Below are 17,953 nucleotides of genomic sequence, written 5' to 3'. Positions count from 1 at the left end.
CTAGTAATTCCTAATAAAAATTCTTAAAAGAAGAAAACATTCTTAATTTGATAAAAAAAAATCTAATAGAAATCTAAACAGCATTTTTTTTTGTATTTTTCTTTTTTATCGGTACCGGGGATCGAACTCACGACTGTAAACAGCATTGTTTTAACGTGAAGAACAAAGCCAAGCATAGTGGCACGTGCCTTTGACCCTAGGGCTGGAGGAGACTGAACCAGGATTATCCCAAGCTCAAGTGCAGCCTGAACTTTGATCTGTCATGGTGAGACATCCAGCTCAACTTGGCCACTTAACTGTACTCCAGATAAAAAAAGAGGCTATGAGCTGTGCAGATGAATAATACAGCAGGACCTTAGCTCACAAATGCTTTGGGGCCCTAACAATTTGGTTTCTACAAAGAAGCATTTGGCAAAATTTCTTTTTGTTTGCAAACTGCGTCAGGTGACAAACACAACCATTGCCATCCTTGCCTCACAAATGTTCATCTTTTTCCAAAATTGTATAAATCAAATTCCAAAGCATCCATAAAAATTGTAGGAATTGAGCAGACAGGTCCAATCTAGGAACCAGTGCCATGTGCGGGCTGCCGCCAGACTGGAAATAGTCAAACCCAAGCCTCTCCCCATTTGTGGACTTGAGGGAGAGAACAAGGCCACACCAGGGAGTAAGCCTAGTCTGGGAAACAGTGCCATATGTGGACTGTCACCAGACTAGGAATGGCCACAGCCAAGCCTCTCTCCATCAGCTAGTACCATTCATGGACTAGGGGGAGAGAGAACAAGGCCATACCAGCGAGCAAGCCCAGTCTGCGACTGGGCTGCAACAGATGTACCCTAGTCAATTCTGGTGTGCAGGCTGGCAATCAAGAAGTACTTCTTCTACTGCGTAAGCAGCAGGTTACCCAGAGAAACACAGGCTGTGATGATAACGGTGGAGGTGAAATGCAGTTGGATGCCTGTGATGCTTTGGTCCATTTCACTAACATTGCAGGTGTAAGGGCCAGTGGCCGGTGGTCTGATCACAGGTTCACAGGATAGCAGTACATTGTGTAGCATCCCCAACCCTCCTTCTGAGGGTTGCAGCCATTGTTGACTCCCTGTAGTCTTGTTTTGGAAGTCCTATGTCATTCCCATTGTTTTGTTGTGTTGGGTTTTAGTCTCTTTTGTTTATGTTAAATCTGATGGCAGGAGCAGCTATATCAAGGATAGCAAAATACGTTATGGTAGCCATTTTGAGTTTATTCTTGGCTTGTTTTGAAGTCCTTTACTGCATTCATTGTTTTGTTTTTATTGTTTCTATTCTGTTCTGTTCTGTTTGATTTTTACTATGTTTGAGGTTATCTGCAGCTATTTTGAAGATATCAAAAGGCATGGTAACTATTGTTGATTTTGTATTGTTTTAAAGTCCTGTATCTCTCACACTGGTTTGTTTTAATTGGTTTTATTGTTTTATCCTATTTTTTAAAAAATTAAGGAGAGGACTAAGGCACAGCAAACTGACTGGGGAAGGAAGTGGGTATTTCCTGTCAACCATAGAGTTCTGGGACACAAGTACAGAACATTTTTCAAACCCCAGAGAAATCAAGCATTTTTTTGATAAGACAGTCAAGGTTGGAGAGCAGCTGTTTTCCTCATGGCCACTGTGTCTCTTTCAGTTGCAGTCTGTTCTCACCTTGTGGAATGTACTTCTTTTCCTACTTTTAACTAACCTGTACTCTGCAGAGCATGTTTCTGTTCCTACCTTTAATAAATTTAAAGGTCATGACATTTGTTCCTGTCTTGACCAATTCTTTCACAGGACAGAAGGAACCTAGAAAAAATCTCTAAATGGGGTCCCCAGTACCTCAAAACCCAGTAATATTACCAGATTCAGAACTCAAATTATATAATAGCTGGAATAAAGTCAGGTAGTTCAGTATTAATACAGGAAGAGAGTTTGCTCAATAGGAAAGAGTCCTTCCAGGAAGCCTGAAGTAATTGTGATGCTTACCTCAATGAGACAGAAAATTATCAACAAAATGATCCCTATTCCCATCACAGATACTGGTCAAGATCAGTTTGTTCTTATAGTCGAATCCTGGAACTTCTACTGTGAGCTGAGAGACAGATAGATGAGACAGGGAGGGAGGAAAAAGAGGAAGGAGAGAGAGAAATTTTTGTTAAGTAACAAAGATGGGACAGATGAAAGCTGACTATTCAAATCAAATTCTTACAGGGGAGTAGTTTGCAAGGTGATAAAAACATGCGGTGGACCATGTTACAAATAGTATTATGCATGTTCCTTTCTAGTTTATTTTGTATGCCAGATCATCTTCCTTCTCTCAAGGAGCAGGGTGGAGATCACCATCCTGACCACAGTTACGTGGCCAGGACAAAGTACAGACATGGGGGCCCTTTTGTGCTTCACAGCAGACCCTCATGTTGGGCAGCTGTCCTCACCTCCCTTGACTGCTGCTCCTTCTCTTCATTCTGGTCTTCTGTGCTCTCAATGATGTAATTCTCATTTTTCCAGTGCTCCACATCCCACTGGGCCTTGGACACCTTGGCTTTTTGCTGCTCACTGAACAGCTTCAACAGGAGGCCTGTCTTGGAGATGAGCTTGGCACAGGCCAACTGCACTTGGGTCTCAGAGCAGTCCATCTTTAAACTCCTGATAACACGAGAAATCAGCCTTCTGATGTCATTGTTGGGGATGAGGGGCCAGAGTTGCTGATTTATGTAAATCTCAAACTGATCACGTGAGGATGACAGCGACAGGGAGGTGAAGTCTTTGAGCGGTGAGTCAGTGCCCATGTTGGGGTGTTCCCAATGTGCCTTTGTTGTGTGGTTCACAGCTGGTATTAGGTTGAATGCAGTCACGGCAGAGTATGCAGCAGAATGATTCTTGTGAGTTGTGTCTTTGGAGATAGTTTCTTCTGGCACACTAATGCTTAACGCAAAATCTGCTCCTTTGAAAGTATCTGCTGCAGTATGGTTTGCTAGAGGAGTGCTTTCTACAGAAAGTTCTGAAGGAGCATACAATTCTGAAACAGGAGTTTCCTGAAAACTGGGCTCTCCTGAAGATGAGAAGAACCGTCCTGATGGGAAACTGGTGAGAGTCCTCACTGCTGAGAATTGAGGCCTCTTTACAAGCAGTAGTCTACTGCGTGTGTTTTCCTTTCTCAACTTGTCACTCAGCTTGACCTCGGGTGTTCCCCGGGCCATGAGAGAGTGAGTTTTGTGAAAGTGGTGAGGGTTTCCAGGATGTAAGACTGGTTTTGTACCCTCTGTGGTTTTAACTCTAGCATTTGCATTTTGTAAATCCAAAATGTAGTTGAAATCATTTGCTGTCTTTCTCACCTTGGGCAGGGCTTTGGCAGGGATGGAAGAAGGAGATCTGTTCATGGAGTGATGTTTTAGGAAAGAAGAAGCTGTTACTTTCTGTTCGTCTCTGAAGGAGGGCTCTATGCGGAAAGAGTTTTCCAAGAACTTCCTGGATCTTGGCATCCTCTGATGCTGCCCCACCTCCTGTGGGATGAATCTCCTTAGGCTTCCCTCTTTGGTGACATCTTCTAAGAATGGCTGGGTAGCCCACTTAACCCCAGCTTTCTGTTTCATTTCTTCCTTGAAAACACTTTGTTGTGGATGCTTCAGCTCCTTGAGAAGGGTCTTCAAGCTTGGAAACATTTTCCTTTCACCCTCAACCTCTGCCAGGCTGTTTTCCTGTGTTTCAAGACTTTCCAGTTTGTTTGCAAAGACTGGAGTCTGAATTGGGGATCTAAATTCCTACGTGGCATAAGTGTGGCAGTTTTCTCTTTCTTTTTTGTGTCATCTAATATTTCCTGAATTTTTGCACTTAACAACTTTTGGAGAAAATATAACATCTTCAGTTTATCTTTGAGACTCAAATTGCCAGTGCAAGTTGAGCAGAGGAGTCTCTCGTATTGTTTTCCAAATAAGCCAAGGAATTATCTCCATTTTGTGTATTTGAAAAAAGGAGAGGAATGAATGGTAATATTGTTTTCTCTATGTCTTCTAGATTTCCCTCTAGGAAGTATGGCAGTGTGAAACTAGCTGTTTTAGTAATATCACTTTCATCATTAGTGTCTAGCTGCTTTTTCACAAGGCCTGACAAGTGCAAACCACTCTTTTTTGAAGATGCCTCTTCTGGCTTGATAGTCAGCATAGTGTTGGTGCTCATCTTCCGGGCTTGTAACACCTTCATCAAGGCTTCTTCAAGGTTCCCTATGAGGGCTTGTCCCACTGTCAGAAAAAAAGAGACTGCTCTCAATCAAGGGAGACTGAATAGCCAGCTTTTTGTCAGTCCACAGCTAATCATGCCAATCAAAGTTAGCAGTCAGTAAGTATTTCAGTACCATTTGGAAGAGACAAAAAAGAAGCGCAAACTTAAAACTATGAAACATGTAACAGGAAAGCGAAAAAACAATGAAAGATTTATGAGATCTGATGAGAAAACAAGAGTGATTTTAACCAACTCAGAGAAACGACTTCTATCTAGAACTTATACCCAATCCAAAAAATGGGCATCTAAGATGAATGCACACTTCTCAGATGAAGAAGAGCAAATGGTAAATAAATATATACAGAAATGTCCAACATCACTGGTCATTCAAGAAATGCAAATTAAAATAACACTGAGATTCCATCTCCCTCCAGAAAGAATGGCTCTGAATATACAGAGGTCAACCAATGACAAATGCTGGAAGGGTTGTGGGGAAAAAGGAACACTTCTCCACTGCTTGTAGGAGTGCAGGATTGGTTCAACTCCTGCTGAAGTCAGTGTGGAAATTCCTCAAAAACCTAGGTTTGGAGGTCCCACTCGATCCAGCTATTCTCCTTCTGAGTATTTTCCCAGAAGAACTGAAGACATCATACCACAGCAATATACATGTGCCCATGTTTATAGCAGCTCAATTTGTAATAGCTAAATTTTGGAAACAACCCAAATGCCCATCAACCACTGAATGGATAAAACATATGGGGTATTTTTTTTTTTTACAATGGAATACTACCCAGCTATGAAGAAAGACAATCGTGAGCCTTTTATAGGTAAATGAATGCAACTAGAGGCTATAGTGAAACAAATCAGGCTCACATGTGTATAAACTCTGCATTGTCTCCTCAGTGTAAAAAGCTGAAAGACTTAATAAGACCCAAAATGTATGCGAGATACTGTGAAAGTGAAAGAGGATGAAACTGCTCAAAAGGAAAGGACAACTGATATGGGGCAAGGAGAATAAAGAAGGGAATATATATATATTAGTTATACTACTAATCTCTGTTCCTCAAAATGACAGTTTGCACTTTCATTGTTTGATCATTTTTCATACCTTTATCTTGTAATCTGAGTATCTACTTTGAAGATAACAATTCAGAATATAGTAGCCATTCTTACTCTCCAGTTACATTGATTTGAAACTGTACCATTGTTTTTAGTCTTTTGTTTGTTTTAAAATAAAATTTTTTTAAAAAGCAAGAGAAAAAGAACTCTTTTGCTACCATGACTACCTACTCAGAACATTCCATAGTGTAGGGTACAGCAACTTAACTTAGGACAGCCAAATAATCGATACTTAATAAAAGGCCAAATGCTGGCCAATACTTCCCCACTCAGCAACCCTCTCTGCAGCCCTTCTATGCCCGCTCAGATTCTGTATACCATAACATCACACCGCAGGTGCAGAGGGAGCGCAAGAATTCCTTGCTCCACCTCTTCGGTGTGTCGTGTTCTTGCTACTGTCACAGATGACCACAAGGAAGGACAGTCCTCCTGTGACAGTGAGCCAAAGTGCCAAGGCAGAGGCCCCACTCCTTCTGCTTCCAGGTCCTCCCCTGGGTATGTTCTCTCCACCTGTTCATCACATAACTTCACTTGGCCCTGCTCTCATATGTCCTAGCTCCATAACGAAAGACTCTACCAGAACCAAATACTGTCCTGCTCTGGTTCTTTCTTTAAATTGGGGCAGGGACCTGGGGTGTAGGTTCAGAGACTTTTAATTTGCTTGGTTGTATGCCTGTGTGGAGTAATGCACAATACATTTTCAGAATAACAGCAACTTCTGGACAAACATGATTTAAGGTCTTAGCGTACAAGGGAGTAAAAACTGTTTCAATCAGATGCTTGCCCTACTTTCACTTCTGTTCTAATATTTCTTAGCATCTGAAGCTACTAATTATATGAAAGTCATGGACTTGTAACCTGTTTTCTCTTGCAGAAGAATTAAGTGACTGTGGTGGTGGTGAGGGCCAGAGGAGGTGTTAAGATCAGGATCACAGAGGAACATTGGGCTTCTGGAGAACTCAGAATTGGGGACGGAGGGCTGGCATGAGGCTCTAGCACATGAAATCTCTAATCTTGCTTTCTTTGTCTATAAACAAGAGTTAAGAAATTCTTCCTTTGCTTGTATTTTTAGGGAAGGAAGGAGTAATACTGTAAGTAAAAAATTATTTTTAAAAGCCAAGCAACATTGCCTTTTCAGAAAGAGCAAAGTGCCATTATTCATGATTTGTCCCAGATCACTGGTAGGCATCTGTATTCAAGCTCTCTGGATGTGAAAGCTGTCACATGTTGCAAGCATGAAACAAGAGCTAATAAGCCCGACATACAGAAAAATCCTTAAATGCACCTGAGTCATGTGAGACCCAGGAAGAGCACAGTGTTTGACAGTCTGGGCATGGAGGAACCCTGCATTCCCTTAGAAGAGACAGGAAGAAGTTTCTGGTTATGCAATTAGAAACTCCTGGGCCTTAAACAAAATAATGTTTTACACAATTGCAAAAGCAAGACAAAAGTGATCTCCACCTGCCCCAAGGTTGAGGAAACTTGAGCCCCTGAGTATATAAATCAGCTTATAAATGCATTTCACTTTATGAATTAAGTTTTCACTGGAAGGCAAAGCACCAGACAGCAAGCACTGTGCATGGTGTGCAGCCAAGCATGGTGTGCCCTCCCCTTCCAGCCCTTCCTCTGAGTCCTTCGAATATGGAACAGTTTTGTTATTGCAACATGCGGTACTAACTGAGAACCTGTCTGCAGGGGACCACTTCAAAACTTTATCAGGCTTAACTCTGATGAATGAATACGTGTAAAACAGTTATATCATTAGTTTACAATCTTATCATCACCATTTAAAATTAAAAAGCAAAATATAAGTAAAAATATCATCAGGCATAGACTCACCACACTGAGTCGCGTTAACCACACATGTGCTGTCACAATGCAGTGTGACTGTCTTGCCGACAACCTCAATATCATTTTTAAACTGGCAGAGGCAGCAGACCATATGGCTCGGTAAGATCCTGCAGACAGGACACAGAGATCTGAGTTAATGGAAACCGGCCCCTTGAATGGTAGAGGCAGGACAAGGCTCCACAGGGTGGTGCAGGAAGGAGTGCTGGAGGCAGCCTGTGCAGCTGGGTAGGGAGCCAACAGCCACTGCAGCTTTTGAATATTGTGAGTAAACAGGAGGGAGAGAGGGGTCCCCACAGAAAGGTACGCTCAGCAGTGCGTGTGGTGGGCCTCACATGAAGGTCCTGGAGATTAGTGCTGAGTGACAGGAATGTGTTCCTTCATTCAGAAGCATCTCTTTTCAACCTCAAAGTGTCATTCAGGGTTGGAAGTGTACAAGAAGAATGTTGACTTCAAAAGAATCTAAAAGGATATCAAAGACCTCAACATTGAAAAATACAGTACTCTGGAAAAGCAGAATGAAAAGAATGTTCAAAATGGAGAGCTATCCCAGTGTCTTGGGTTGGAAGAACTGATATAATGAAAATGGCCATACTTCCAAAACAATTATGCAGATTCAATGCAATCCCAATCAAAATTCCAGTAGCATATCTCACAGAATTAAAGAAAACAATCCTAAAATTCATCTAGAACTAGAAGAGACTAGAGTAGCAAGGCAATCCTTGGCAACAAAGGTAAGGCAGGAGGAATCACAGTCTCTGACTTGAAATTATATTATAAAGCTAATGTGATAAAACCAGCATGGTACTGGCAAAAAACAGACCTGAAGATCAATGGAATTGGAATAGAATATGCAGAAACAACTCCAGATACACTAAGCCACCTTGTCTTTAACAAAGGTGCCAAAGAAATTCACTGAAAGAAAGCCTCTTTAATAAATTGTTCTAGAAAAACTAGCTCTACACCTCCTAAAGAGTAAAACCTGGAACCATATCTTTTACCATATACTAAGTCTAAATCAGAATGGATCAAAGATCTTAATATTAAAACAAACAATAAATCTTCTGGAAGACAAAGTAGTAAAACTCTTGAAGACATTTGTATAGGCAGAGACTTCATGAACAAAACCCGAATTGCACAGGAACTATCACAATCAACAAGTGGGATCTCATCTTATTGAAAAGCTTATATGCACAGCAAGGAAAACCACCAACACAGTGAAGAGATAACCTGTAACGTGGGAAAAAAATGTTTGCCAACTGTTCCTCAGATAAAAGATTACTGTTGAGAACCTATAAAGAACTAACTAAAAAAAAAATCCTCCCAGATTTGAAGATCCAATCCAAAAATGAGCATTTGAGATGAACACACACTTCTTGGATCAAGAAATACGAATGGCAAATAAACATAAAAAAATGTTCAGCCAGGGATTTAGCTCAGCAGTGTAAGCACCTGTCTGGCAAGAGCAAGGTAGTGAGTTCTATCACCAGTACAAAAAGAAAAAAGAAAGAAAGAAATATTCAGCAGCATCACCGGTTATTTGAGAGGTGCAAATTGAAACAACACTGAGATTACACCTCACCCCTGAAAGAATGGCTAATATCAAGAAATCAAGCAATAACAAATGCTGGAGGGGCTCTGGAGGAAAAGAAACCCTTCTCCACTTTGGTGTAGACTGGTGCAACCACTGTGGAAATCAGTGTGGAGGTTACTCAAAAAAAAAAAACAACACAAAAAACCCCTCTTGAATTGGAGCTCCCATTCAACCTAACAAATTCCCTTCTGGGTAACATCCCAGAAGAATTGAAAACATCATACCACAGTGATATATGTATAGCCACGTATACAAGGACACATTTATAATAGCAAAATCTTGGAAACAATGCAAATGCTTATCAGCCAAGGAATGAGTTAAAAAGATGTGCTGTTTTTATACAATTGAACACTATTCAGTCATAAGGAAAGATAAACTGGAGACTTTTATTGGTAAATGTATGCAGCTTGAGACCCTGCATGTAAATGAAGTAAATCAGATCAACATCACATTGGTATAAACATCACATTGTATTTCTGGTGTGAGAAACAAAGAGTAAATAAGGACCACAATGTGCAATACATGTTGTGAAATGAGAAGAAGTGATTTGAATGATGGGGGCAGAGGGAAAGGGAAGGTAGGGAAAAGAAAAAAAAATATAAGATAGTTATACTAGTTTCTCATAGTTCACTGAAAAGAAACTGCCGTGCTAATATCATTTTGGAGAATTCGTTATGCCTATATCTGGTACTCTGAATAACTACTTTGAAGAAAACAATACACATATATTAACTTTTAATATTCTATTATTTTGTTATAAAATTTAGTTTTTTAAAAAAGAAATCAGACACACAAGCTTAATATCACATTGCTTGGAGGGGAGAAAATGGCGGCTAACTAGAGGATCGGGCGGAGAGTCTCTCCGGAGAAATCATATTAAAAGCTAGAATATCACAACATGGAGAGGGCCAGACAAATGGATAACGATTCTTATTAACCAAGACAGTGCAGCTGGAGGATTTAAAGTCGTGCTGAGACTGTGAAGGCTGAAAACGGGAAGATGCAAATCCTGCGCCTTTAAATCAACAGTTTAACCCATGGACGCAACAGGAAAAGCTGTGTTGGCTTTTGACTGCCCAGCTACACCAGAGGAGATTGTGAAAGACTCTCGAGCTCCAAAGCCAAACGCTGCTCCGCACTGTGCTGGGAGGGCACGCCGCGTGGGTTTCTGACCCTTCCACACCGTACCGGGAGTGCACGCAGCGCGGATTTCTGACCCTTCCACACCGTACCGGGAGTGCACGCAGCGCGGATTTCTGACTGCTCCGCGCCGGGCCGCGAGTGCACGCCGCGCAGGTTTCCGACGGTTCCGCACTGAGCCAGGAGTGCACGCAGCGCAGATTCCTGACCGTTCCACCCTGTACCGGGAATGCACGCAGCGCGGATTTCTGACCACTCTGCACTGTACCAGGCGCTGCGCGGATTTCTGACCATTCTGTGCTGTACCGGGAGTGCACGCTGCGCGGATCTCTGACCGATCAGTGCTGTGCTGGGAACGTGGGAAAGGTGGGCGGCGTGGACCCTGGTGAGTACTAGAGACCCTGCGACTGCCGGGGTTGGCCAGAGAACATCTTGGAACGGGACAGTGCCCGCCACCACGGGGACATCAATAACACAGAGTCTGGTGGCAGCCATTTTACAGTTGGGCAGAACCTACAGCTCAGTGGCGTCACTGAGCCCCCTGTAGGGAGGGCTAGTGGAAGGCATCTTGGAATTGGGCAGAGCCTGAGTACGTGTTGGCTTCAGCCTCATACAGAGTTTGGGCAGTTCTGCTGTGCTGGTGCTCCTGACACAGAGAGGTCTGGAAGAGAACAGCTGAGATTTGGTCAGGACCCTGTGCCATAGTGACATTAGTCAGCTGCTTCTGGTACAAAGAGAACTGGCAGGAGATACTGGGGCTAACCCAAGCCTCTGCTTGGGGCCCAATGAGCGGATACAAAATAGTCACAACTCAGTGACAACCAGAAAGTACAGCCTAATTTAGGAACTAACTGGCACAGAGGCTAGAGACTAGCCTGTACTGCCCCTGCATCCCAGTCTACCCCAGATAACAGTAAATTGGGGAGGACAGCAAAAACTCAAGCCAGCACATTTCTGAAAGGGCCTAAGCAATTCGGAGAGGGCCAGAGAACTCCAGGACAGTCTAAAAGAAACCAGAAACATGACAAGAGATAAAAATAAAAAAAAATCTCCAGCTGCCCAACAGGAGAAAATAAGCCCAGGAGAAGTAAACACCGAAGAGAACAAGCACAGTAACCATCCACTACTCGACACAGCATCAGCTGAAATTAAAAAGTACCTACATGATCTCATAGAGGAATTTAAAGCTGTACTCCTGATCCAAGTGAGGCAAGATATAAAGAGATTAATTAAAGAAATGACAAGCCCCGCCCAAGAGAACACAGATGGAAGAACTGAGGAAATCAGAAAAGAAAGAGAAGCATCTGAAGAAGAATTTAAGCGTAACCTAGAATACATGAAACAGATCCAAAGAGAATATCAGGAAACTAAAAACTCCATTGAACATTGGCAAAATGCCTTGACAGAAACTAAAGATAGCCTTCTGAAACTTGAAGAGAGATTTAGGACATACGAACGTGAAAGAAAAAGCCTCTTAAAAATAACAAGGAACCAGAAAGAAGCAATTCTAAAACTGGAAGATGACAAAAAGATACATAACCTAAGAATAAAGAATGTGAGTGAGGAAGCAGGAACATCCAAAAATGAAATACAAAAAATATTCACAGAGATATTAAAGCAAAATTTCCCATGTATAGCAAAAAGAAATGATATCCAGATAAAAGAAGCATACAGAACACCAGCTACCTACAACCAAAACAGATCTACGCCTAGACATATAATAATCGAGATCCCAGAAATCCACCAAAAAAACAGAATATTAAAAGCAGCCAGAGAAAAGATGCAGGTTACCTATAACGGGAAATCTATCAAAATAACAGCAGACTTATCAACACAAACTCTTAAGTCAAGAAGGGAGTGGGGAGAAATATTCCAAGTCCTGAAAGAAAAAAATATGCAACCAAAGTTCATATATCCATCAAAACTCTCTCTAAAAATTAATGAAGAAATAAGATACTTTCAAGACAAGGAGGAACTGTGGGAGTTCATGGCCACCAATCCAACCCTACAGAGAGCGCTGAAGGACATTACAGAGAAAGAGAGGAAGAGATACCAGGATTCCAGCAACAGTGGCAGAGAGGCCTCAGTGAACGGGGCAGACAATGGAATGAGGGAATAAGGTGGACAAATTATAGCAGAGAAGTGGAGTAGCAGACATGAGGCAGGGACAGTAAGCTAGTCTTTAGTATAGACAGCTCTGAAACTATATTTAAAAAAAAAAGCAGAGGTCATTGCTAATGGTGTATAATGATTTAAAAGACACAGTAGCCCTAGTGCCATATTTAGATTGAATTTAATTTGTTCTGGTCTGTCCGCTCATGTCAGATTTGAGGACACAGACATCTTGACCCAAAAATAGCAGGCTATACCATGGTAACTATCCTTACTTTCCTATTAACTTAAACTGAAATCCTATAGTACTTACATTGTCTTACTATGACTGATCTTAATTGAATCTGAATCGTAAGACTATGGGTTGGCCATGGCTGATTTTATTTGAAATTGGTATGCTTGTCAGTATCAACCCTAAAAGTAGAGGCAACTACTCTGAGGATGACAAGTTGTAAAGAATATCCATACTGGTATTAATTAGTAACAGCTTCCAAACCCTACAATGCTGCCAAAGTTAAGTTTTTATAAAAATAGGTGATACTATATTTAACTATAATAAGCCAGTGTGGTGGTCAAATCTATTGAAAATAACAAGAGGAAACATAGTAACTATGGAAGATCATCTATATTGTGGTCTTAAATGTTTTATCCATTGCATGTTTTTCTAGGAAATTGTTTTGCTGGCTTGCTATGACTTGGTATTCCCTATAACACAGAGAGGATAGATATATATGTAGAAATTCACACATGGGTTCTTTTTTTCTTTTTAATTATTTATGGGAACAGATTATATAATGTAAGATGTAATGAACAGATACTCTGAGGAAGAGACACTAGGAAACTCGAGGCTAATTTAGTAGCATTATGATAGAAATTCTAGCAATACTAATATTTGCTGATTAGAATGACATTGGACTGGTTTCTTGAGTTCAATTTCAGCATATGTAGAGATGGGGACAGCTATCACAAAGAGAAGGAGAGATGAGTTGGTAGTTACTATTGTCTTCCCTAATTTGGTACTTGAGGACCTAAAAAGTCTTCAATGATTTGATTAGTTCTATAATATACACTAAGTATATAAGGTGGATGAAGAAGGGGACAACTATTTGTAAAAAACTAGAGACAGTTAGATAGACAATCAAGATCTCCAGTGGGCTTCCTATGAAATCTGTATTTCTTTAAATTGTTTTTTTAACTGCTATGTTCTGTTTTGATATGTTTAATCTTACCCTCTTTGAGAAGTAAAACAAATGTGTAGGACTGATAACCATGTTACTGAGCTCTTGTTCGATCAGAGAGCAGAAGGGTTTGTAGTGTCACTTTATGAATGTCATTCTAAATGCTTTAATTCCATAACATGAACAGCTACTTCTAAGATGACAATGTGTAACTTATCAACCAGCAATTTCTTACCGTTTGTTTTTCTGTAAGTTTGTATCATTTCTACCCTTTTTTAAAATCTCCATGTATTCTTTTGTTTCCTTTTCTTTAAATTAAAAAAAAATATCACATTGCTTTCCTTGAATGTGAAACTGAGTTAAAAGAAAGAGAAAAATAAGTGATAGATAATAGGAAGTAGGGAGACAGATTGTTCTCAGAGGGGAAAGCGGTCAAGAAATGGGGGGGGGTAAGGGATGATGCAAAGAAATTGGGATGTGTTCTATATACGCACCAAGTCCGTACAAAGGTGCAAGCATTATGTACAAATGCATAACAAAAAAATAAGGGGGATCAAGAGATGAAAGGGTGAAAGGGGCAAGGACGGAAAAGAAAGAGGTTGAGAAGAAATTGAGATGTATTGTGCACTTGCCCTCCTCCTGTACGCAATGGAATCATTAATGGAATACACAGCTATCCTAATAAACCAAAATACCTTAGATTTAAGGAAAACAAATTTAAGGAAAACAAAACTAACTCACAGTTTTTTCAGTCCTAGAGCCATTGTGATTATATTCTCAAGCGCTATAAGTGGGACGTGTGTTTGTCCCAAGTCTCTGAAAAAGAAAGCTGAGTCAGTCATGAGGAATCCTGACACAAATACTCTGTACTTACACAGGTATTTCAAGAAAGTGTGGTTAATTCAATTTTCCCCACTAACAAGCCAGCACATGATTTTATCAGAAAATATAATCCCAGAGTTTTTCATGAAAAAGTTCAACTTTAATATTTGCACTATCAAATTAATGACTAACATTCCATAGTAGAGCCTATACCATTTTGAAATCATCATCTTACTTTTCAATTTTATGTTGTAGTCACCTCTATGTGTGTTTTTTATTTTTAGTAACAATGCCACTATGCTTTCTGAGGTAAATGATGGGTCTGCCTCCGTTTATATGTTCCATTTCTATTGTGTTCCTCAACAGTGCTCTCCACCCCTGCTAGCTCCCTTACCCATTATATATCTTAATTATTTTCTTTCCAATAACTTTTTTCAATAGCTGCATTAAAATTCAAATTAAACTTAAAATTATGACTTTCAGAATCAACATACGATACTTAACTTCATCCTTTCAGTGATGAAAGGAAGCAAGAAGAACAGAAGTCATATTACATTTACACAATTATTGGAATAGAATACTTACAAATATTTTAATGCTGGTAATTGAAAAAGAGATGAATCCTCAATGGCTGACAGGATTATGATTGAGAATTCTGAAAGGCACAATGGAATTAAAATTTCACTATGCCTGAGGTTACATGAAAAGGTGGTTTTTTTTTTTTTTGGTATAGCACTTACACGTTAAAAAAGCATTTCTGTGACTACACATGTAATAACCCTTAGAATTCAGAAAGCATTCTTTTTTTGGGGGTCAAATAGGTCTCTAAAAGATAAGGTGGAAATGAGAAAGAGGGAGGCAAAAATATTGAATAGCATGGATAAAAAAGGAAAAATATGTGAAAGAACAAAAACCCTAAAATTGACTGCTCTGATAAGAAACCTTCACCCTACAGGAAATTCTATAGTTAAAATCCTTCATAACTCAAGTGGCTTGCCTTTCATCTTTAGAAATTTAAATAAAATCATGGTCTAATTCACTAAGAAAAAAAAAACATGTGCTAGGCATGGTGGTACATACCTGTAATCCCAGCACCCAGGAGGCTGACACATGAGGCCAGCCTGGGCTACACAGTGAATTCAAGATCAGCTGAAACTACATAGTGAAATCCTGTCTCAACAACAATGACAAAAAAGGCAGTTATGTGGGGAGGGGTGCAATTCCTTGGTTTAGAGTCAAAGAAAAAAGTTTTAAACATCTAAGAGGTGGGTCTTAGTAACTTTTCTTCATGAAGGAGACCATATCTGACAGCCGCACATGGAAGGAAAAAGCCTTTATTTTAGCTCATGTTCCAGGGCATCACCAGCTCCAAGGCAGGAAAGCCTGGTGGAAGGGCTTGAGTGGAGGAGAGACACTCACAGCCCAGCAATCATGAAGCACAGAGTGAAGGGAAGAGGCAGGAGGAAGATAACCCATCCACACCACACTCCTGTGACCCACTTCTGAGCCCCACCTCAGCTATAACATCCCCATCATCCAATCACCTCCCAAAGCTCCACCTAGGACTGAGGGAGGCTTTTGGGGGACACTTGGATAAAAACTGTAACAAGGGGGAGGTAATTAAAGCCATATTTGCTCTATTACTCCCATCTGTTTTCCTGTGTCATGTTAATGTCTGGTATAGTGCCTAAAATTTACTAGGTTTTTAATAAATGTTCGCTGAATATATAAAATTCTCTTTTCATATCAATGAAACAAATACATTCACACATGCATGCTCCCATGCACACATCCCTTTTAAGAGATATAATCTTGCCTAGACTAGCATCAAATCCTAGGATCAAGCACTGTTGCAACCTCAGGCTCCTGTGTGGTGGAGACTGCAAACACAGGTATTGAACCCAGAGCCTTTGCACTAAGCTGTATCCCTAGCCATTCTTACACTTATTTTCAGAAAAATTCTCTCTAATAATTTTCCCAGGCTGGGCTCAGACATGTAATACTTCTGCCTTAACCTGGCAGGTGCTAGGGTTACAGGCAATTACCACTGTGCCTGGCTATATTCATCGTGACGCAAATTTTTACTTCAAAATGCTGGAATATAATTTGTTTTCAATTCTTTACAGTCAGTAAGCAGACAACAACAAAAGAAATATGAGGAAAGGAAAATCTATGTTGAGGTTAAATCTACTCAGGAAACATAAGTTATTATACTTCTACAGAATACTTTAAGAATAGTAATTATTAGTAACAGTAGTTATGTTCAATATTTTATACTGAAGCCTAATAGTAATCCTAAGTGGTAGATATTAAAATTACCCCCACTTTACAAGTGAGGAAACTGAGGCACAGAGAGGTTATCTAACTTATCCTGAGTTGCCAGCTCCTTCTTGTGAGCCAGTGGTAGCCATATGGGCCACTGGGAGGAGAAAGAAGAAGTCAGCCCCTTCTTATGAGCCTGAGGCAGCCCTGAGGGCTGGGAGACAAAAAGAGCTGAGCCCCTCTCCACCTCCGTAAGCAATCAACTGATCCAGAAAAACACAGGCTGAGATCATAGCTACAACAGGAAGAAGTCTGGCAAATTCATAAATATAGAAATGACACACATATAGGCAACTAAGGAGTCAAAAAGAAGTCACAAGGGAAATCAGGAAATACTTCAACATCAATGCAAATGAAATCATATACCACCAACACTTAGGAGCTGGTTAGAGCATTGTGCAGAGGGAAAGATATACACCCAGATGCAAATATTAAAAATTCTTGTCAATAATGTAAAATTCTCCTGAATATAGTAGGAAAAAGAATAGTAACTTAAGCCCAAGACAGAAGAAAATAATAAAGAGTAAAACAGAAAAAAGTGAAATAAAAAATCCAAAACAAAAGAGAAAAACAGGGGCTGGGGATTTATCTCAGCGGCATAAGCGCCTGTCTTGCAAGCAGGCGGTTGTGAGTTCAATCCCGGTACTGATAAAAAAAAAAAAAAAAAGAAAAGAGAGAAAAACAACGTAACCAAATCCCTAAACCATATATAAAAACTGATACAAAATATAGCAAAAACCTAATGTAAGGGCTTAAACTATAAAACTCTTAGAAAAAAATATAAGAGCAAATGTTGGTAACTGTATTAGGCCACAATTTCTTATTTATGATACAGAGAGTTTTAACTACAGAGAAAATAAACAAGATTTTATGAAAATTAAAATTTTGTGCTTCAATTGGGCTTGGTGATACATGCTTATCTCCAAAAAAATTTACAAATAGCTGGGTGTAGTGGTTCCTGGCTGTAACTCTGGGAAATAGGAAAATTGAACATTAGATCCCAGCCTAAGCAGCTTAGTAACTTAAGGAGATCCTAATAGAGAAAGAACTGGGGATGTAGCTCAATGCAGAGGCCCAAGGATCGACCCGCAATTTTACACAAAACAAAGGCAAACTACAAAATATTTATGTGTCAAAGATAAAATGATAAAAAGTAAAATGATAAAAAGTCAGCCACCAGTAGAACAGGAGAAAATGTTTATAAATCACACATCTGATAAAGGCCTAGTACACAGAATATCCAGAATGTATAAAGAACCTTTACAACTCAGTAAAAACATACATAAGGATTAAATGGGGAGAGGATTGGAAAGTATTCAAAAAAGGTACATGGCCAGTATTCTCATGCAAAGATGTATAATGTCTCATCAGTCTGCAATGTAAGTGAAAGCCACAATGAGTGTTTACACTCACTAAGATGGCCATAATTAAAAGACAGGTAATAACAAGTGCTGGCCAAGGTGGAGAAATTAGAAGCCACATTATTGCAGGTGAAAATGTAAAATGTCACAGCCACTTGCAAGCAGTTCATGGGTGCCTCAAAAAGGTAAACCGAGTTATATATGACCCAGCACTTCTAACCCTTCAGTATGTC

At 40.1% G+C, this 17,953-nt stretch overlaps 1 protein-coding gene across 1 annotated transcript in view; it reads right to left on the bottom strand.

Annotated features, from left to right (window-relative positions):
* Positions 1-17,953, bottom strand: part of LOC134478378 (leucine-rich repeat-containing protein 37B-like) — a 33,080-nt gene that overhangs the window by 2,677 nt on the left and 12,450 nt on the right. The window contains 9 exon segments of the mRNA XM_063259656.1: positions 1,993-2,046; positions 2,048-2,098; positions 2,442-2,740; positions 4,023-4,026; positions 4,105-4,244; positions 7,183-7,301; positions 13,957-14,031; positions 14,623-14,667; positions 14,669-14,692. Of these exon segments, the coding sequence (XP_063115726.1) occupies positions 1,993-2,046; positions 2,048-2,098; positions 2,442-2,740; positions 4,023-4,026; positions 4,105-4,244; positions 7,183-7,301; positions 13,957-14,031; positions 14,623-14,667; positions 14,669-14,692 (811 nt within the window).

The sequence above is a fragment of the Cavia porcellus genome, unplaced genomic scaffold, assembly GCF_034190915.1.
Source record: "Cavia porcellus strain 051 isolate PalLab524CR breed Dunkin Hartley unplaced genomic scaffold, mCavPor4.1 scaffold_12, whole genome shotgun sequence".
NCBI lineage: Eukaryota > Metazoa > Chordata > Mammalia > Rodentia > Caviidae > Cavia > Cavia porcellus.
The sequence above is the reverse complement of the archived record's forward strand: the minus strand, read 5'-3'. Positions and strand labels throughout refer to the sequence as shown.